General features: G+C 39.1%; 1 protein-coding gene across 1 annotated transcript in view; it reads left to right on the forward strand.

Annotated features, from left to right (window-relative positions):
• The window catches only part of PXDNL (peroxidasin like), a 282,705-nt gene that overhangs the window by 188,227 nt on the left and 71,353 nt on the right, over positions 1-23,125 (forward strand). Inside the window, exons 9-13 of the mRNA XM_045004068.1 lie at positions 6,612-6,781; positions 7,315-7,584; positions 15,970-16,086; positions 18,454-18,612; positions 19,925-20,037. Of these exons, the coding sequence (XP_044860003.1) occupies positions 6,612-6,781; positions 7,315-7,584; positions 15,970-16,086; positions 18,454-18,612; positions 19,925-20,037 (829 nt within the window). The remainder of the gene's footprint in view (positions 1-6,611; positions 6,782-7,314; positions 7,585-15,969; positions 16,087-18,453; positions 18,613-19,924; positions 20,038-23,125) is intronic.

Here is a 23,125-nt window from a genome sequence, read left to right on the forward strand (position 1 = left end):
GAGCCATAAATAGAACTCTAATCTCTAAAGGTAGGTCTACACTGCAACTGGGAGTTGTGAGGCAGCACATATTCCAGTAGCAACAACAGCAGGGCTGATGGCACAGGCTTGTCTTCAAGTATGTGGACTTTACCTATGTATTCAGGTGGCTAGCCTGTGCTACCGCCTGTGTCATTGCATGACATTGCTATTTTTTGGCAAGCTAGCTCAGTCAAAGCTAGCTCAGGTATCCCCATGTGTGTTGTCCCAGTTGCAGTGTAGCCATAGCTTGAGGCACTTGATCCATGTGTTATCCACTAGACCAGGGGTGGCCAACCTGAGCCTGAGAAGGAGCCAGAATTTACCAATGTACATTGCCAAAGAGCCACAGTAACATGTCAGCAGCTCCCCCCCTGCCCGCTCCCAGCGCCTCCCGCCAATCAGCACCTTCCGCATCCCTCCCCACACCACCCAATCAGCTGTTTCGTGCTGTGCAGGAGGCTCTGGGGGGTTGGGGGATGACTGAGGGCATGACTGAGGGTTGGGGGATGACTGAGGCTCAGGGGAGAGGACAGGAAGGGATAGAGTGGGGGCAGGGCCTGTGGCAGAGCCAGGGGTTGAGCAGTGAGCACCCCGGCACATTGGAAAGTTGGCACCTGTAGCTCTAGTCCCAGAGTCGGTGCCTATACAAGGAGCCGCATATTAACCTCTGAAGAGCCACATGTGGCTCTGGAGCCACAGGTTGGCCACCCCTGTGGTAGATCATAATGCCTCATGGAAATTGCTTCATATATCAGTACTTAGTGAAGCCAACTGCAAAATCAGACTAATCATGCTTACTTACCCAGAGTGCTCTGAGACCTACAGATGAAAAAAGCGCTATGTAATATGAAAACATTGAGACACATTTTTAAGATGGTCTAACTGAAGCACAGAATGATTAAGTGACTTGTCTAGGAGGTTTTGTTGCTGAGTCTGATGGGCATTGGCTAAGAACATGAGTCCTTCTCTTCAGTCTGTCAGTTAATTTGGAGAGCAAGTTGAAAAATTGAATTTTCATTCTGTGGGAAATTCTGAGATTTCAAAATTTGGTTTCATGGCAAATTGGAACAAAAAGTGAAAATGGTATTTTGCAAAATAAAATATTCCAAAATATTTAATTTGTTATCAAAACATTTCTATTTTATCATTTTGACCTTTATGTTTAAAACTTATTTTTTATGCTGTCTTAAAAATTATATTATAATATAAAACTCAAAATGATAAAATAGAAAAGATTTTATCCTTATTGAAATGAAATGTTTCAATAATTTCCTGACGAAGATTTTGACTGAAGTGATATATTCCTGTGAAATGTTTCAATTTACTTGAATCAACATTTTCAGAGAGAAAATTGTTCTGTCAGAAAAATAATTGATCTGGTTCAACATTTTCTATGATTTTTAGCATGCAGTGACAGGCTGTAGCTACTGGTGGTACCATATTATGGTTAGGTACCTGGCTCATGCCTCACTCCATCTCTTGTGTCCCCTGCTGATGGTTGCTCCAGTGCAGTGGGGCTCTCTCTTCTGGTATACAATGACAAGGCCTTTTGGCAAGTTCACCAGTGGAGCCAACCCCCTTCCGGGGAGGCGTAGGTAACAGAGTCTAACCAAATATATAGAAGTCTGTAACCCTTCTGTCAGGTGGAGTTGGCAGCAACAAGGTCTGGCTTCAGTGTTTTGGGGTTCCTCTTAACAATACAAAACAATATCCTCACCCACTAATGTGGGAAAACTTAACACCTTGCCGAGGCGCCTCTCAGAGGCAATACTTCCCCTCTCACAAGGACTGAGTCTGTGTATAACAAAAGAACTTTTATTCAAAAGGAAAAGGAACCAAGCATTAGTTTGGGAAAACACCGCAGCCACATTCAAAAGTGAACCTGACCTCACAGTGCATCAGACCGTGTCCTTTGCTTCAGTTTCTCACCTACTGGTGGGAAAGTGAGATGAGCAAATGCCCCTTAAAACATCACTCCCCTCTCCCTCTGCTGCACCTCACTCACAGTTGGTGGTCCTCTGTTAGTGAAGAATTCAATGGTGTGTTCATGGAGTTCACCTCCCGCCCCTGGGGGGACATCGAGCAACGCCTCAGCTGCTGCCTCTGCAACTGGCTCACAGCTCCTGCTGTTTCTCTACCACCACTGGCCACTGCTTCTCTGCTGCCGCTGCTTGCTGCTCCACAATATTGTGTTCTGAGGTTCTGTCTCTGAACCCATCTCTCAGTGTTTTCAGCAGGTAGGAGGGAACCTCACAGCCAGTGCAGTCTCTGTGTTGTCTTTCACTGTCCCCACACAGGGTCTAATGCTTAGCCCCTCGACCTGCTCACCAGTGATGTCAGCTCTAGGAATCACCCGCCAGAAACAATGACTCTCAGTTGAGTCCAATCAGCTCTGCCATTGAATGATGGAGAAGAGCAGGTCTAATGGCATCTAGGACTCTTTGGGCAGATTCCTGTCCCCACCCACTCTCCTCTTCCCTGAGCTTTGACATCCTTAATCCCTGCTTAGCAGGTGAGATACAGTTTAGGGTGACCCCTTCAATCTGGGCATGCTGAGCACAGTTCTGCTGCCCTTTACTCATACAGTGAGGATAACAACATTTCATTACCCGTGCATTCAAATACAAGAGTGACTTGTAACCCCAAACCAGCCAAAATTGATCATTTTGGCAAAGCAGCTCCATCTGCTGTGCACCTAGGCAGAGTAGGCATGTCTGTGCAAACATGGTCTGCTCCGGGAAGTCTTTTCCTCTGGCTCATCAATAGATGGCAGGGGAGAGCTCATTCAGACCCTGCTTACAAGTCTGACATCCCCTACAAAAGAGTCTCAGCCCAGGTGCAGGCTACTGTGGGGCGTACGCCCTATCCTCAGTGCTTGCAATGTTTCTATCCCCCTTTTCTCCAAGAGAAAAGGGTTTTTGCTCCCTTTGCAAGAGGGGCGTTGGTAGTGGAGTTCAGGCCCTCCCTCTCCACTGGGTTTCAGCCCAGGGCCCTATGAGAGGCAGCAATATCAAATACTGAAGGGTGCTTCCAGGCTGCCTCCCTCAGCTGCTTCCTACCACTTCCCTTCCCAGTCCAGTGTGTGGTCAAAAGCCTTGCAAATGATCCACCAGAAGATGGAATGAAGAGTTGCCTAGTCCTAGGGAAAGGCTAGTCCCTCCCTGCCACTTGCAGCCTTCGTGCCTGCAGCCAGGAGTAATGCTGCACCCTTGCTCAGGAGCTCCCAAAATAGGTGTCTCCTCCTCCGCTGTCTGGCTCTCTTTTAAACTCCTCTTCCAGCTGGAGCAGGCTCTGCAGGTGCAGTGGGGTGGAGCTACCTGGCCCATAACTGCCCCTTAAACCCTTCTGAGTTTACATACCCCATCACACATCTTTCCCCTGTTTGGAATGAAGGTAGGCTGTGCTGTGTATTCTATCTCATGATTTTGTTTTCTTTGCCAAGTGCACACTGAGGTTTCTTTTTAGAAAAGCATTTGAGTACATGCTTAGTCCATCTCTGTTCAGGACATCACTGAAGCATGTGCTTAACTTTGAACACATACTTAAATCCAATAGAACAATATGTTCAAAATTAAGAACACGCTTATGTGCTGTCCTCAGTACTTTTCTGAATTCAGGCCTGAATGAAGCTAGACTCTTATTAAATTAGTTAATTCCTTTCATACCTTTAATTTAATAATCTGGTGGTGCATGCATCCCAGTTGTTAAAAAAATCAATAAGTGTGTGTGTATACCTACACAAGAGGAAAAAACATAAAACAAGAAACTAAAGCAACAACTATTTCATTTGCAAAACAAAGGTTGATAAGTAACAACCATATGGCTGCCTGTCATAACATTTACAAAAACAAGAGCTAAAAAAGGAAAAGCATGAATACTTAATAACATCACTGCCTATATAATAAACAAATGTTGTTCTTCTTAAGTATAAAGACCTGCATATTCCTTCACAGCAGCCTTAATCTGACTCAAACGTAATATGGTTCTTTCACCAGTATCTCAAAATATATGCATGCCTCAAAAGCCTTCCGAAGAAGTGAGTTTCTACTCCCTGATGTCCCTCTTCATAAATACAAGCCAAGTCAGTGAGTGATTTCTGGGGTGCAATGGACAAATACCTCACACCAAGAGGCATACCCTAGAGAAGACTCACAGTCCCCGTCTACTGTCCCTTTCCTCTCAGCGGACAGCCAAAGAGCTGCTGACTGAGAAGGGAGCACAGAGCCAGTCAGCAGCAAGAACTGCTTCAAATTTGGGGAGTGGGGGGAGAGGCAGGGGGAGGGTCAGCAGTTGATTCCCTGGCTTAAGGTCCCAAGCATACCCTCATCTTTCTTGGAACAAAGGGTTTATTCTTCAGCAGGCTGTACCATCTTCCTAAAGGAATGGGGGTGGGGGATGTCACAAGTATTTCCAGACATGAGTGCCTCCCACTTCTCACTCCCTTCACCCCCCCCCCAACCCATGTCTACTATTACTGGAAGCAGCGTGTTTCTCACTTTAACTCCAAAACTGTTTCTGGTTCCTGGGCACGGGGCAAGAAGGGGGAGATATCTGTAGCACTTCTGCCTCTCCCTTCCCGTAGCAACCTCCCCACTTTCTCCCAACTACCTCTCTTCTTTGGGTAGCTTATTCAACCCTCAAGATGCACCAGGTCCTTGTATGTGTTGTGCGGGACACAGGTGTTTCATTCCCCTTCCCTGCTTTTAGGGTGGGTTTAAAGAAATTGAACCAGGCGGGGACAGGGCTGCTACTTGATGTCATAAACGCAAGGGGGAAGATTCAGCTGAAGGTCCCTATATATTTTAAAAAATTATTTCTTTCAAAAAGATTGAAATTGACCGTTTATTCACCCTAGCCCTCATGGTTATGAAAAGTGGTACTCAATAAAGAAATTGAATGTGATCACACTTCAAACCACACATCTGTCATTATTCTTAATCATTAATTATATAAGTAATTTACCCAGAACTTCTGCTGTTTGTTGATAAATAGATTAACTGACATTTCCCCCATTTAAAAAGCCCCTCAAAATAAAATATTTAGATACTGAAAACAAGGTAACAAAAATAATCAATTTTTTAAATAATCCAAGATGGTTGTGATAAAATATGCATTTCTTTATATTTGAGAAAATGTCTTTTTTTATAATATAAGACATGTAAGATTTATGATGTCCTTTTGTCCTTAAAATCCCTTGCCTCTGAATGCTGCTTATTCCTTATTTAAAGTGCTTGTTTTTTGTCAAAGATGTTATAGTCAAAGTTTTTGTCAGACGTTATACTATTGTCACTTAGTATACTAATCTGAGTTTCAAACTACAATTATTTTTTAAAAAATCCTCTTATTAATTCAGCTATAACTGAAGCTTTGTGGGGGAAAAATACATCCCCCCCAACCATGGTACAAACTGTTCCAGAAGAGTCACTCTGTGTGTTTACGCTGCTTGTATCATAGTCACACTGTGTTGCCCAGCAGGGAAGTTGCTTCGGAAGAAGCTACTGGCTACGTGTCTTGAATGTCCTTTTGCAAATCTACAGTAGCCAACATAGATGCATAATTGTTTACAAACACTGCAGAACCTTGTTAAAACCAAACTATTCCAGTCTGCCTAAGCAAACTAAAATTTTAATTTAATGATGACCATTTTTGCAAGTTATTTTCATAAGAAACTGTCACTGCATCAGTCAGAAAAAAGGAACAAAGAAATTTTGTCCTGAGCAAACAATACTGATGCCCCAAATGAGTAAACAAATGCTCTTCTGGTGTGTAATCTCAAATCCAGCATGGTAACAGCAAAATTAAAAGAACAATTGCCAATAAAAACAAAACAGATGTGCTAGAATGTGGTGTTTAATGACAGCCCTGAGTAAGAGGTAGCGTATAAATGTGTCACCGTTCATCCCAAAGTACCTCGTCCCTCTTGCATTAGGATTAAATAATTGACTGCAGTGTTGTAAAGGGTGTTTTTCACTTATCTTCATGTATCTAGCCAGCTCCACTGGGGAATGAAAAGGCAGAGTCATAATCCACTCCTGTCTCCTCCCCACTCGTCCACAGAGGGGAGTAGTGGTTGTACAATACCTGTGCTCTCCACAGGACCCAGACCCAAATCCAGGTAACCTTGATGTGACCATGTACAGAGGATGGAGTCTCACTACTTTGTACTGTTAGAACCGGGGACAATTTATACCATTTTATTAAACAAAATCAGAATAAATACAAGAACTTAACAGAGGGCTTGTTCCTGCAAGGTACTAAGAGCCCTCCTCTCCCATTGTCTTCACTGGGAGATGAGGGTGTGCAGCACCTCACACTATTAAACCCATAATTAGAAGCCGAACATTGCATCGAAACATAGGCATGGTCCCAGTATCATTAATTTATCCTCCATCCCAAGTATGAAATTCCAACTGCATAATATGCAGATCTATTAATTTATAGTAAATGCACTTGTTTGTCATCAGGATCTGGTCTTTATACTTTTTCCAAAAATATTCAGTGTCTTTTTCTTAATTTGTAAGATGATAGAAGTGTTCCAAAATGTGCAGATTTGACAAAGATAACTTGTCAGAGTTCTCCTCTATTTTCAGCCACTTGTTGGATATGAAAGATGACAGGCGATTGAATTTGCTTGAAGATGGGACCCTCATGATTCAGAATACCAGAGAATCTGACAAAGGCGTCTATCAGTGTATGGCCCGGAATGTGGCAGGCGAAGTTAAAACACAGAGTGCTTTCCTCAGATACTCCAGTGTTCCAAGTAAATACTTTCTGCTTCTTTGCATTATGTCTAGTTTGGAAACACATTTTTCATTTACTTGAATACACATCTCTCTTTTTAATTCTCAAATATATTCTTTAAAACATCCCCAAACCTCTACTCGAGGGTTAGTAAGTATTCTCTTAAGTTTGTATAATTTTTCATATTATTAATTTGAATTACAGTACTGCCCTGATCAAGATCAGGGCCCCATTTTGTTTTGCACTGCACAAACACATAATAAGAAAATCCCTGCTAGAAGAGCTTAAAATTTAAAGAGACCAGAAGTGGGAGAAAGGAAGTGTTGTCATTCCTATTTTACGGATGGGGATCTGAGGCAGAGAGACATTATGTAATTTTCCTCAGGCCATCCAGGAAGTCTGCAGCAGACTTGAGAATTGAACTTCGATCTTCTGAGTCTTAAACCAGTGCTTTATGTGAAAGATCCTTACTCAAAGAGTAGCATAGCAGTTTAGTTTCAAAAGGTGGAAATTAACACCCCTTTTCACCTTGTTTTTCTCTTTCTTCCCTAGCCAAGCCCAGTTTTATCATTCAACCCCAGAATACAAAGGTATTAGTTGGCACCAGCACCACTTTGGAATGCATGGCCACAGGCCACCCCCAACCTCACATCAGCTGGATGAGAGGAAATGGAGAGTCGCTGGATGAGTCCAGGTACAACATCACTTCTTCTGGAGGACTTTTCATCCAGAACGTCACATTGCAGGACCACAATCAGTTTATCTGCCATGCTCATAACAACCAGGGCTCTATCCAAGCATCAGCAAATATTATTGTTCAAAGTAAGTAGAACATGAAGCTGCTGTTGAGATTTCCATGGCTCAAGCGTGAAACATAGCTTTCAGGTCATGTGTGTTAAGATGCGTTCTTTGAACTGTATGATGAAAATGTGAGCTCTTTGTTGTCTTGCAATCTGTTGTCTTGTCTATACCAATATGCCTGTTAGTCAAATTTTGCCTCAGATACACATATACACAATATTGTTGACTGAACAGTATACATATCTGAGGGCAGAACTGAGCCCTCAGGAGTCAATTTATTAGAACTGTATATCAGTATTTCAAGCGTTCAATGTTTATTAGGCCAAATTCATCCCTGGTAACTCCATTGACTCTAGTAGGGATACACAAGGGATGAATTTGGTTTGTTTATATGAGACTATTTTTTACCAGCTGTATAAAGTCAGGGAAGACCAACATTGACCAGCACAGCTACACCCAAAATAGTCGATGGTGTGCAAGACATCATTTGGCTACTCTTACTACAGGCTGACATAACCATTTGAGTTAACTTTGATCAAACCTGACGGTCCATTTTAGGACCTTATAGTTAAATAAGCAGTTGGGTAAACTTGTATGACCCATAGTTTCTAAAAACAAAAAAATCCCCAAACCCTCTTTCTAGCCAGTAAGGAAAATAACTTCTAGTTTTAGAGGGGTTTGGCTTGTTGGCTTGTTTGATTGTGTATGGATGTGCATTTTGGGTGTGTGACTTAGGGAAAACTAAGTCAAATAAATAAGTTTTGCATTTTGTTCTGAAAATGGTTAGTTTTGTGGTCCCTTGCAGTACTGGGACCCATAATCTAGTTCCACAGTGTTTTCTGCAGTCATGAGTCTCCCTCATTGTTCAACAGCTTTATTGTGCTGATGGATCATAGATGTCAGAGGAAGTCATTGTGGCAGAGGCAGATGCAATGTCTCAGATAGCTAGAACTAATCCCAGGGATGGCTTTGATGATCATGCTGGAGACCTTGAACTTGACTCTGTATTCAACAGGGAGCCAGTGCAGAGAGCTGAGTATTGGGGTGATGTGTTTATGGTGAACTGTGTTGCTAAGCAGACAACCTGATGTGGGTTACACCCACTGGAACTTGTGTGTGAGGATTCATTCCTAGATATGAGTTGCAATAATTAAATCGAATGTAATAATATGTTTTTATGCCATGCTTATCATCATAGAATCCTAGAATCGTAGGACTGGAGGGGACCTCAAGAGGTTATCTAATTCAGTCCCTGGCACTCAGAGCAGGACTAAGTATTATCTAGACCATTCCTGACAGGAGTTTGTCTAACCTGCTCTTAAAAATCTCCAATGACCGAGATTCCACAACCTTCCTATGCAATTTATTCCAATGCTGATAGTTAGGAAGTTTTTCCTAATGTCCAACCTAAACTGTCCTTGCTGCAATTAAAGCCTATTGCTTTTTGTCCTCAGAGGTTAAAGAGAACAATTTTTCTCCCTCCTCCTTGTAAAAACCTTCTATGTACTTGAAAACTGTTACTGTGTATCTAATCCAAACTGATACACAGAGATACAGAAGATGGACTATGGCAAAAAATGTCCACAGTCTGGAACAGATCTGGATATAGATTCTTCATTAATCGTTTATCTTTTTTTCTCTTTAGAAATGATTTATGAAGAAATTATTTTTAAATATTTATTTCATTGTTTTGAATTGTTTGAGCCATTTTTTTCCAACCAGTTTAGCCTTTGGATTATTTACAAAATACCTTCTCTAAATATTTGTTGTTTGCAATTTGCTATTTATGCTGTATGATTGGTCACTTAAATTGTGTTGTGGCTGGGAGTTTTGAAGTGTTCACCGTTGGCCTAATTCTGCTTCCATTGACATCAGCAAGGGCCTAGTTAGGTCAACACAGATGGTTTGAAAATCTCACCAGGTATAGTTTCTATTCCTGGCTGGCTGATCGAAGTATAACAATCAGTAGGCTGCCTGTCTAAATCAATGTGGCTATGATCTTCTCAGAATTAGTTGAGAAACACTTTAGGGAGAGAAAGAGAGCATACAGAATGTAAGCAAGCCCAGAAAATTTTAAGGCATTTAAAATCTTTCCTTGTATTCATTGATCGTATTCATGGACCCCCATGGACTGCCATCACTAGTTCACTTGAGTACTGAGAGATTGAGAAAGAGAAGGTAGAGTTACTGGCTGTCTAGCAATCTTTACACCTCCTTTTTTTTTTCTGGTCATGCAATAATAATATATGTACATGAAGGTCATAAGCAGATCTTCATGTCTGACTCATTTAATTGCCCGAATACCAGGGCTTTTGCCAGGGCACTCCCCTGACCCATACACAAAGCATATACTATTTCAAGTTCATTGGCTAAATCCACTAGTTTCCCTGTTATGTCCCTGTCATTTTCAGACTACTTGCCACTGTTATAGGCATGCTCAAATCTGACTACAAAGGGCAAAGTCTCCTATCTTCATCTCTCTAGTTCAGCGGTTCTCAAACTTCATTGCAACACAACCCCTGTCTAACAACAAAAATTACTACACAGCCCCAGGTGGGGAACTGAAGCCTGAGTCTGCCCAGGCCCCAGGTGGAGGCCAAAGTAGAAGCCCAAGGAAGGCCTGTAACCTGAGCCCCACTGCCCAGGGCTGGAGCTGAAGCCCGAGCCCCACCACCCAGGCTTCAGCCCTAGGACCCACCAAGTCTAATGGTAGCCCTGGTAACCCCTTTAAAATAGAGTTGTGACCCACTTTGGGATCCTGACCCACAGTTTAAGAACCGCTGCTCTAGTTTGATTGCTAGGCCCCATGCCAAGACTTTTTTGGGAATTACTGTACACTGTTAACTCTCCCCTCTCTATCCCATACTATATATAATTCACTGTTACATATGTCTGCCAAGTCATTTATCCATTATGCTCTCCATTTTCGAACTCCTAAATCATGGGCTCAAGCAGCCATCTGTGCCTTGGTGGTGATGGCCCGTACAGGACAGTATATCCATCTGGAAGTTGCCTTCCCAGATGGATCCAGAAGTTGTAAGTTCTAAGGTAATTATTTTCTCTGTTTACTGGTTGGCCAAAGTCCCTGTACAGAGCCAGATGAATAAGTACATTCCATCAAAACTTCCATGGGATGAGTACCACTCTGCTTATTCCAATCCACATCACTGCCCATACACTGCACTTCCAACTATTTCATTCACTTTTCGCCATTGCCTTGTTAAAAAAATTCACTGTATAGTCCCCGTAAATGATTTCTTATATGTCTAATTAAAGAGCTCTGCATTTCTCTTCTCCCTTCAGAATAATTTAACCCTGTCCACCAGTTTAAAAATACTTAACAGAATCTACCCAGTAATGCTAATGATATATAAACCAACCTGTTGCAAAGAGAAGATACGTGACCACCTTTGTTTCTAAACTTCATAGAAGCCTAGAAGTCATGGTGTCTCAAAGGCCACTATTATTTTCTAGAGCTGAATTGTACAGCTTTAGTAGCTTCAATAAGCCAAGTACATAACAAATATCCTTGAATATAGAAGAGTAGGAAAAGTGCCTTCTAATAAGTATGACAGGGCATACATCCACGTGTATCTGAAAGGTCAGATGATAGATCATGTCTTGTTATATGTGCTTTTCCTTGTCAACTTCTTGCACAGTTTTTTTTCATTGTGACCTTTTTATTCATTACTTTAATGCTATTGAAATAACAAGACTTGCTTCTAGAATGGCTTTACTTATGTCTGTAACTAACACATGCTAGATCATGAAGTAAATCAGCTTCTGGAATTAACTTTAAAACTTAACCAGAGAGAGTGTGGCATGTAGAAGGCAAATAGGATTTGGCCTTTTATGGACAGATCCTATTGGCATAGGCTTAGCACAGATTTGTTTGGGGAGGAAAGGGAGGTTGGGTGACATTTGAGTGCTTACATATAAAGGGATTGAGGAAAGAATTCCCTCTGTAGCATGTTGTCACTGTTGTGGGGATATTTCTTATGAGAGCAGTGTTGTAAGAAAATGCAAATTATTTCATAAATGGATAAGGAGTTCCTTTGTGAGGCTACCACAATGAACTTTCAAGCTTTCAGTTGGTTTGCAGCTCCCTTTTGGAAAAAAACCCACAGTAAATACTTGAGCAAAGAAAAGTGTTCAATATCAAAGCATCAGAATAAATGGAAAGTCTTAAAAAAATCAATTCTGATCATTCGGCCCTTGCCTTCCTGTTTAAAGTTTTTGAATATCACGAAGGCAAAAATACATACATTTAAAGGAGAAAAATAAAAAATGATAGCAAAATCATCTTTATTCTTTCTCTAGTATCTTCTTCATATGATAGCAGGAAGGTTTTCATTATTATATTAAAAAATACCCAGTTTGTGCTTTGAATTTGTGTTGGTATAATTTGAATGGTTAAAAATATTTTTATTACTCTCATTTTTTCTTCACAAATTATAATAATTGTGTTATACAGTATATGGACTAGTGGTTTATCACAGATGTCCAGTAGGATTTAATCTTTGATTCCTCCCTGTTTGGGTTCTCTGCTACCATTATTATTATTATGAATATCTCAGGGTTATTTTACTTCTAATTTTTTCTTGACAATAAATAGTTATTTCCCACAGATGTCACTCTTATCTATCCTTATTTGTCCTTCCTAAATAACCTGTATATGCATTTTGAACTACTTTGTTTGGATGTATACTATTTATAATGCATAACCTATAATAACACTAGCAACAGACTGCAGTTTTTCATCTATAGAGACCATATGATTGAAATTGCCATCTGCTTGTCCTTCAAGATTCTTTACTGCTTCCTTGTTACTTTTATATATCAGTGTGTAGCTTTTTAATTTCTCTTTAGCTGGATCATTAATCAACCAACTGGTATGCAAAAGGATGCTTCTTATTTCACATTGAAAACAGATTGCATGTTTTGTTTTATGTGTTATGCTTCTATGTCATTTTAGCAGATGATCCATCTTTTTTTCCTGATTACTATAGTATCCATATATATTGTGGCAGCAATTAGAGTGAATAACATAAAATCTGCTTTATAGATTGGTTGAGACAAGCAATAAATAAAAATTGAAAATATGTTTCCCATTCAAAAGTTGAAATCAGTATGTAAGGCAGGTGCTTAGTTTATAAGACTTACAATAATTAACACTGTAAATCAAAACTTATTCCGAGTAAGCATCTTCATAACGTGTGGCCAGAAAGGTTTTGCCTTGATTGATTTTAGTAAGATGACAAAACTCTGTTTATGTGATAAATATAAACATAATAATAATAATAATAAGTAATAACTTTGATACTAAGATTCCTCAATGGAAATTGTTTTAAGTAACTTCATGGATTTTTTAGCATTGGTGATCTGCTTGTGAGCATTCTATAACAATAAATGAGAGTGTGAAAGAGTCAAACATATTACAACATCAAAAGGTCTGCCTTAGAACAGTCAATACAACTCTGTTTTACCTGATTATAAATGTAGTGTCCCAAGAACATAAGTTAATCAGTGACAAAAGAGATGAGATGTGGAAATGCCAACTCATTTGGATTTTAATCTTCTGTTTTCCTAGTTGTAGTTAGTGCTGGGTTTTGCTCAAGTTTAAGCCAACTCTTTTGGTTGTTTTAATTAATTCCCTACAAAATGGCTTTCTGCCACAGCATCTTCTGAAAAATCTACATGGGATTGTTGTTTGGGACTTTAGACAAAAGTCTCATTACATTTGATGGTACTTAGCCATTCTTGAATCTCACTTTAACATAATTAGTATCTTTTGTTTGTGATGCAGTAATTAATGATGATTCTTTTTTCAAGACAGCTCATCTGGAGGAAGAATTCTGATTAGACAGTGAATATTCTCAAAGGAGTTATGCCCTCCTAGGCAATCTAAAATTCTGTGCAGGATGTGTATCTTTCTGTTTATAGACATATGGAATTAGTGCCTTTAAAAAATTAAACATTTTCACACCATGCTGCCACTATGGAATTACAAGTTCTAACTTTGGGAGTTTGTAGTTACTACAAGTTCCTGAGACAATGAATTCTGAGTTTTAAATGGTGCCTAATGCATATTCACAGGCAAAAAATGAAGGTGGAGATCTGGTTGAGCTGACATATCAGTAACTTAATGGTATAACATATTACAAGAATGTTTTAATTATCCCCAAACCAAACATTACATACCCAGGAAATTCAGAGTTAAGATTAAATTTTAAAGGAACCCAAAGCAGTTACTGTATTGAAATGCACACTTAAAGCACTCAAACTACCTTAATTGTGCCTTTAGCAAGCACCATAAATGGAGGGGGCATGAAGTTAAAACTTTATCTTTTAAAATTCAGTTTCATCTAGTGTGACACCACATTCACTAAAGCGCTTTAATCATAATCTTTTGCTCAGTACATGGTGTCACTACAGGGTAGCGATAAGGTGGTGAATGCTTAGCTCTGCATGCCATAGCCATACCATTATGGGGTGTTTGGTGTTTTATATATATACAGATAGTCAGTGAGAGAGAGAGAATACTTGTTTGTGTTTCCTCGTCAGCATATATATTATTGGTAGTAGTAGTTTTTATATATATACACACACATGTATGTTGAGGAAGGAACCCAAATATATATATTGAAAATGGAACACACAAAAAAAAGTCAAGATGAAGTGTACATTTTGGGGCAAAGTGATTTGTGGGAAAACAGATTTAAAAAAAAAATAGGATATTTTTATTCACATAGCTCACAATCATGAGATGTTCATATTTACTGGAAATAATTATTGGTAATAGTAATTTTTATTTTAAAAATCTATAAAATAGAAGATAAAAAAAGCATGCAATAATATCAGTTGAGCTACCTTGAGTTGCAATGTTTTGAACTGCAGTTTAACTTCAGTTCCTTGAAATTTCTGAAAGTCGTCTTCCTGAATTTAAATCAGGAATCAAGGCACTCAGAGAAATGGGGAACTGGGGAAAAGGGAAGAAATATAGCATTCATATTCACTTCTTAAGGTGGTGCAGAACATGGTGAATTACTTACCTCCACAAAGTGAGATCTGCATTAACTATGTAGTTAAAAACCAAGCAAAAGCTTAAGGGGGTGTGAGACATATATACGTGGAAAGATTGGATATTGATGTTAGGGACACCTAATTATGAACTACCTTCTTTTCATCTTCTTTCTCCAATGGATTATTTTAAATTAACTCCAGCCTTTTGTCTGCTATAGAGATGGCAAAAAATGCTTTCGGTTTTACAAAACTAAAATTAGTGGTGGTCCCATTTCATCCAAACCGTCCAAATTTGGGGAAGGGGATTTGAATAACTGGTTCTTATTTTAGTCCATATTTACTGTTATATCCTCATTTACTTTCCCATCTAAAGCAGGAATAATGTTTTGAAAGGCACATTATATCACACCCACTGGTTGAGGAGGGAAAACAGCTACTAGAACCGAGCAGGAGCTGGAGTAGCAGGGAGAAGTAATTTACTCCTTCCACATCCGTCCTTCCATTGCTGCTGCCTCTACTCACCCCTAGCTAATCTGAGGTAACTCCTCAGCTGTCCTTTCCTCTCCCCACGATAAGGTATGTTGTTGGGGAACCAGTGTTTCCACAGCCACTTAAAGCGGCGTTGCCCTGTAGTTCAGCACACTGTGAAAGAGGAGTTGGGAAGCACTTTTACGAGCAATCAGCTATAAAGCCCACCCACTGGCAGCAACAGTAGCCTCCATCCATGTCCTTAGCATTTTGTATATAGAATATGCAAGGGCAGCATTTGGACCATAAGCAAAGAGTTTTTCTGTGATTAATGAGATCATGTCTAGCTTTCACCTTTGGTGCTTCTCTGACTGAGGAAGAATTGTGGAAGTCGTCCATGTTATTCCTTACTGCCGCTGCTATCATACACAAGAGTTTTGATTTCAGGATCTTTCTTTTGTTGATTTTTGCATAAGAAGCTATGAGACATGAATTATGTTCTCTTAGAGATGGGGTTTTAGGAATGTGTTTTCCTGCTATCCACCGTAAATAGGAAGACTCTTGATAGGAATCAGAGCTGTGTACTGTTCGTCCTCAGAGTCCCAGCTGTACTCATTTCAATGAGCTTGTGTCTTAATGGACCCGTGACAGATCATCATTCTTTCAAGCCATGTTCTCCCAAGTTTTTAATTTTGTGTGGTGACTCTAGTGACATTGTAAAAAGTTCTTCTGAAAGTAATGGGTTTATACTTTTTATACATACCTATATTACTCAGTTATTTTAGCTGCTTTCAGTACTGCAAATGGTAACACAAAAAACACTTTGCTTCCTTGGTAGTAAAGGAAAGCACATGACATGATTTACACCTGCAGTGTGTGTGTGTTATTGTCAAGCAATTATTTTTTTCTGTTCAGCTCCTCCGCAGTTTACAGTAAGTCCCTACAATCAGGTGGCAATAGAAGGGCACACGGTAGATTTCCAGTGTGAAGCAGATGGTAATCCTCTTCCTGTGATTGCCTGGACCAAATCAGGTATAGCCAAATCTACATGAGATCATATATTTTTGTGCTGAATTTTATATTTAAAATAAATAAAAATAGTCTTCAGCCTTTTTCTTTTCTTTCTTTCTTTTTTTTTTCTTTTTTTTTGTTATTGGAAAGAATTACTAAAAGTAAATCAAGGAAGTATTGTGTAGAATTACTGAAATTGAGATATTTAAAGCTATTTGTATTTATCTGACCTAATCTCTTATGTCATCACATGTGTACAAAAAAAACACATTCTCTGATCTGTCAATGATGCTGGTCTCAGTGCCCAGCCATCCACTTTCCCCATATCCATCCCCTTGCCTGAAATTCCCTCACAGACTTGCTTTGGCAGGCAACCTTCCTCTTGTCATTCAAATTCCTCCTTACGATCAACTCCTACTGCAACACTCGCAAGAAGTAGGATGAAGACAACATTTCTATTTTATGACGTTTATTGTATATGCATAGAATTTAAGAAACAAACCAATCTACAACCTGTTCAATCATGCTATGCCCACACCATTTCTAAGTTTGAGTTACCCCCTGTAACTTAGTTTGCACAACCACAGTCTTTCTGTTTTCCTTTCTAGCCTCAGTTGTTGGCTCTTAGACTCTTTGTAGCTGGGGCCTTATATAGTAGAACAATTTTGCTTGCTGTAATATTAATGACAAAAGATAATGTTACTGTTTTAACAAAAATCTCACTTTACCTGGTTTATGCCGTATTTTTTTAAATTAAGTATATTGGGTGGACTTCTGCCTTCAGCTAAGCGTGTGCATCTTCTGTTCAATTTTGCATGCTTAACTGAGGTTAGAATTTAGCACCTTGTAATTTTGGAAATATCCATAGATTTAAAAGGTCACTTCATAACATCTGCTTCTGAATAGTTATTTCCAAGCAAGCAATAGCAAAATAAGTTCATATCAGTATGTTTAATATTTTGGAACAGTCTTCTTTTATGGAACCTATGGATCAATTTGTAATTATGTGGTAAATTGCAGTATTGGCCACAATCTGCCATTGTACAAGGGTTCAACAGGTGAGGATTTGTCCTTATGTTACTAAATAGCAATGATACGTTATGGACTTTACTTAGTAATTTTACTAAAAATGAGGAAATAGCTCAAGGGGGTTGCTTGGCAATAGAGTTTCAAATTAGCAAACAACTCAATACCACTTAATCTTCAGTTTTTGAATTTTGTGGCAATCCAATTTACATGGATTGGATTGGAAATAATACCGATATAGTCACCCTGGGATTATATGGACATGAGTTTATTTAGTAAATATTATGGAATTTATCCTTTTATACAAAAACCTTAGTGTCCAGCTAACCTCATTCCTTCCTACACAACAATACTAGTGCAAATCTGGAAGCTAAAGAAAAAGGGCTCACTTTATAACCAGTTTCTGATCACTTTTTTCATAAGACATATTCTGATTGCTTCCTTAAGTAGTCTGAATCCTTACCAAATGTTCAGGTTTGCTGAGATGGGGTGTGTCCTAGTGGACAGAGCAGTGGACTTGCATTCTCTTCCTGGCTGTGGTACTGCCCTGTTTGAATGACTTTGTGCAAGTCAGTTCACCTTTCTGTGCTCAGTTTCCTCATCTGTAAAACTGTAATTATCACAATGCGTACCTCCCGTGTCTAAAGTGCATTTTGGAGACATATGAGTAAAAGCACTATATGGGACTAATTATTGTTGTTGTTGTTGTTTATTATTTGAGTTCAACACCTATGTACTCTGGCTCTCCTTCAGATCACATAGTGATCTCTCTGTCACACTCCTCAATAAAAAGCAACACTGTTAGCAAGATGATGAATAGCTCATTATCTGACCATGACATTGAAGCAAGCAACTCACATTGCTCAATAACCCATTGTTCCCCACTCAGGTACTGTCAGCAGATACTAAAATTAAACCATTTACATTTTCCAGAGGTGAAAAACTACTGTATCAATTCGTTAGACTGTCTGATCAATTCAATTTCTCTTTTTGTGGACTGGATCTTTTTTCATAACAAGGTCTAAATAATGAATATTAGCCCTTCCGAATTTGGTATTATCAAACATGATCAAATGCTCTGAGTTCTATGCTATGTTGCTGGCAATTTTAATGTTTTAAAAGTATCACTAAATTAACATCTTGTTTAATAAGCAAAGAGAAAAAGACCACCAATGGTAGAATTTGAAAGGAAAGAGCAAAATGCTCACAATTAACCATGTCAAGAATTTTGAAGGGAATGCCTTTTAATATATATTGCCTCCTAAAATGTTAACTAAAATAATAATAAAAAACCCTATAAGTATGTATATAAGATGAGTGTAATTTACCATATTTATGTCTCTGTTGTTTGACACATTGCAGGAAGTCAGCTGCCTCCTGATGGACGCCACACGGTGCTGTCATCTGGAACATTGCGTATTGTACATGTGGCCCAACATGATCAAAGCCAGTATGAATGCCAAGCTGTCAGTGCTTTGGGTGTAAGGAGAGTGACCATCCAGCTGAATGTGCAACCTAAAGGTAATAAATTAGGTGTTTTGTTTTCTGCTGTTTTTAAGGTTATAAATGTGCCTAGAAACTTATCAGATGGTCACACTTTTAATGATAAATATGTATTTAGAAACATCATTTTCACTTTTGGGGGTAGTAGACAAAATCATGGTTTGTTTTCAGTACCAGAATCCTGTGTATAACTGGTTTGTTCATTTCACATTTGTACCACATTGTATTTTGCTGAGGAACAACTCCAGTAACACTCCACAGGCTATCAGGAGAGGATTCCACCTTCCATGAAGCATTTCTGTGGTGGTGGGCAGAGAATTTGGCCCTATATAAATATAAATCCAAAACAAAAAAAATTCCCAGGCTATATTTATCCAGTTTCCGTATTATGGAATATGGTAAAATTATCTATAAATATACTTCTTGAATTTACAGCAAGCGGAGTGAATTTTCCTTACCATTTAAAAGGGTTTAATCCATTAATGTAGTACCATCAATGTCAACATTGTTACTTGTGAGAACATGAGTGTTTCCCCAATGTGTTATTACTTCATATAAATATTTAAAGGGCAATAATAGAAGGAAATGATTGTTTCTATTAAACACCAGTTGTAAAACAGGAAGTAAGAGGTTATGTTATTAAAGGTCAAATGTAATTTTAAAATTAAAATAAAATTGGTTAAGGCAATAGGGTAGTGAATCATTTTACTTAATGATGTACTCATCACAAATGCAGTAGAGTCATCTAAATCAAAATTAGGCCCACTTATGGAAATTATGGCCTAAAATAGTGTTTTTCTTTTTTGATGCAACATCCTAAAATAACCTAACAGGTCCCTTTCAAACATAATTTCTATGATTCTATAATTTGTGATAGTACCATTATAAGTATTTTTTCCTACTAACTTAAGACATGTTTGAACATATGAGTATCCATGCCCTAAACTATAGAAACAGAAAAGTTAACAAAAGACCTTTATATGATCTTAGGGATATGGGACTCATCTGAGCCTAGTGAATGTTATAGCATGAATGTAAATGGAGTAAGACCTTTCCAAAGTTTAGTAAGATTTTTCTATCATTTTCTTATTACATGGGATAACATGGCTTTGTTGTTCTCATTACAGTAACTAAACTCCAAGGGGCAGATCTTCAGTCGATGTAAATTGTCATAGTTCCAGCGAAGTCAATGATGCTATAACAGTTTATACCAGCTGAGGATCTGTTAGCCATGGCAAACATAATCAATCCAGGAAAGTGTAAGTCGATGACACTGTTGGGTATTAGAAGAGATGACAATATAAGGAATGTGTGTTTGTGTTTTCTGCAGCTCTGCCAGTATTTTCTCAACTTCCACAAGATACCAGCGCAGAGGTTGGAAAGAATGTAGAGATTCCTTGCAGTGCACGTGGAGAACCTCAGCCCACAATCAGCTGGAGCAAGGTAGGGTCACTTAATTATATCTAAGGGGCTCTCAGTCTTGTCCAGCTGATACAGAACCTTAAAAGTAATGGACCCAGTGTTGTTCAGTTGCAGCTGTGGTTTTTACCAAAATATAGACACCTATTGTAATCCTCAAACAATCCTTTTAAAAATATTTGTTAATGTTTTTGAAAATGACAAAGAGCAAACTTCAGCAATTTAGTCTGTCGTTTAAAGGCCTGTATTATATTTTTCAGTCTTTACATCAGAAAATTAGCAAGCCATTGTGTATAAGGGCAGATTCTGTCTCTGATTATAGATTGAGAGCAACACAAGTGGATGGCATAAATTGGTCCTAAGTATTGTTTCTTAAAAGCAACATCTTTTTTTAAAACAATTTGACAAATTCATCCAAAATAGATCAGATTCATTAAACTATTCCATTTTGGAAGGCTTTAAAAGATTAAAAGCTCTATACAAATCTACTGTACATAAAAGCTTTTTTAACCGTAGCCTATTTTCAGTAAAATTACAATACAAGAGTTGAAAGAGTGTGCTATGCCATACTTAAATTCTTGGGATTCTTCAGGACTGAAATGGCCTTCTTCATAAATTAGGTGGCCTAGGGGGCTGCTCTAATTCATTGCAGTTCTGCCTAACAGTAATGCTATAGCCTGGAGCTGTGCTAGAATCTCCAAAGTCATAGTCATCTTTCTTGTGTTACTCCCATCAAATGGAGTCTACTCTGAGTCCTGTCCCTCGAAAGTGCTATGTTCAATGCCATATCCCCTATCATACTACATGCTAACACGTCTTCCTTTATGACATCCCACCTTGTCTCCTTGGGTTGGCTGTTGTAATTTTTGAATCTGGTTCTAAGAATAAGGCTATGAGTTGAAAATTCACTGGAAGTACCTTTATTTCCCAAAATCTGATTGGCTTTTTACCCTTTTACCAAAGGAAATACATCCCATATGCTGTACTCAACATGACTATAAACCCCATACTGCAATAATCATAGAATCATAGAATTCAAGATCAGAAGGGACCATTATGATCATCTAGTCTGACCTCCTGCAAGATGCAGGCCACATAAACCGATCCACCCACTCCTGAAATAATTCTCTCCCTTGACTCTGCTGTTGAATGCTCCAAATCATGATTTAAAGACTTCTAGTAGCAGATAATCCACCAGCAAGCGACCCCTGCCCCATGCTTCGGAGGAAGGCGAAAAACCTCCAGGGCCACTGCCAATCTATCCTGGAGGAAAATTTCTTCCCGACCCCAAATATGGCGATCAGCTGAACCCCGAGCATGCGGGCAAGACTCTCCAGCCAGACCCTCTGGAAAAAGGCTAACAATATCCTATCATTGACCCTTTGTACTAATTACCATTGTGGCATGTTATTGACCTATTGACTAAACCCGTTATCCTATCATACCATCCCCTCCATAAACTTATCTAGCTTAATCTTAAAGTCATGGAGGTCCTTCGCCCCCACTGTTTCCCTCGGTAGGCTGTTCCAGAATTGCACTCCTCTGATGGTTAGAAACCTTCGTCTAATTTCAAGCCTAAATTTCCTGACTGACAATTTATATCCGTTTGTCCTCGTGTCCACATTAGCACTGAGCTGAAATAATTCCTCCCCTTCCCTGGTATTTATCCCTCTGATATATTTAAAGAGTGCAATCATATCTCCTCTTATCCTTCTTTTGGTTAAGGAAAACAAACCGAGCTCCTCAAGTCTCCTTTCATACGACAGGCTTTCCATTCCTCGGATCATTCTAGTGGCCCTTCTTTGTACCCGTTCCAGTTTGAATTCATCCTCCTTAAACATTGGAGACCAAAACTGCACACAATACTCCAAATGAGGTCTCACCAACGCCTTATATAACGGGACTAGCACCTCCTTATCTCTACTAGAAATACCTCGCCTAATGCATCCCAAGACCGCATTAGCTTTTTTAGCGGCCACATCACATTGCCTACTCATAGTCATCCTACGATCAACCAGGACTCCTAGGTCCTTCTCCTCCTCCGTTACTTCCAACTGGTGCGTCCCCAGCTTATAACTAAAATTCTTGTTAGTCATCCCTAAATGCATAACCTTACACTTTTCACTATTGTATTTCATCCTGTTACTAATACTCCAGTTTACAAGGTCATCCAAATCTCCCTGGAGGATATCCCGATCCTTTTCCGAATTGGCAATACCTCCCAACTTTGTGTCATCCGCAAACTTTATCAGCCCACTCCTACTTTTGGTTCCGAGGTCAGCGATAAATAGATTGCTTCCCTCATACTATAAACAATGGCCTTATTACAGTAGAGTGATAAGGAGGTCCCACTACACCATTCAGGTGTTCCTGGTCTTGGTTCCTCATTGTTCAACATCCACTTTTATATCCTATGCTTAGCTGTGAACAGCACTTATTTCTGTCAGCTACTGTCTGCTTCTCTCAGACTCTTCCTGTAGCAGTGGTCACAACCCTTCCTTTTACAGTGGTTTCAATGAGCTTAAACTAGTTTGTGGTTTTAACTAACACAAAAACTTTTTACACCATCTTAATTAGTTTTGTTGTTTGGTAGATTATCTGCATAACAACAGTTACCTTATTATTTTTATAACAAGCACCATCTTGCATTATCTGTATTCCTTCACTGGTCTGTATCTTTTTTTTTCCTTCAAGCTTCATCTGTTAAACTCTCTTACCCAAATAGTTGTCGGAACTGCATTTTAAATGATCAAACCGTCAGAGCTTGCACTCCTACCCTAGGATCTCCAAAGTACTCTGTGCTATTGAGATCCTGCTCCCAGCCCAATCTGCCCCTTCCTCTTGCAGCCCCACTCCTGGCCTGCTCCCATGTTGGGGCTTAGTGTAGGGCACCCTACGTTTATCCTATATGGTACCTGTCCTGATGGAATTCTTGCTAGGGGGTTTTTACATACACAAAACTTTAACTTTAAGTTGCTACAGTATTGGAGACTCTATACATTTCCTTTCACTTTCATTTGTGAAGAAAGCCTCCTGATTTAAATATAATCAATAACTGTTATGTTTACTGTATATATCTAAAAAGTAATAGTAAAGAAATAAAACTAATTTT

The sequence above is a fragment of the Mauremys mutica genome, chromosome 2 (genome assembly GCF_020497125.1).
Source record: "Mauremys mutica isolate MM-2020 ecotype Southern chromosome 2, ASM2049712v1, whole genome shotgun sequence".
Taxonomy (NCBI): domain Eukaryota; kingdom Metazoa; phylum Chordata; order Testudines; family Geoemydidae; genus Mauremys; species Mauremys mutica.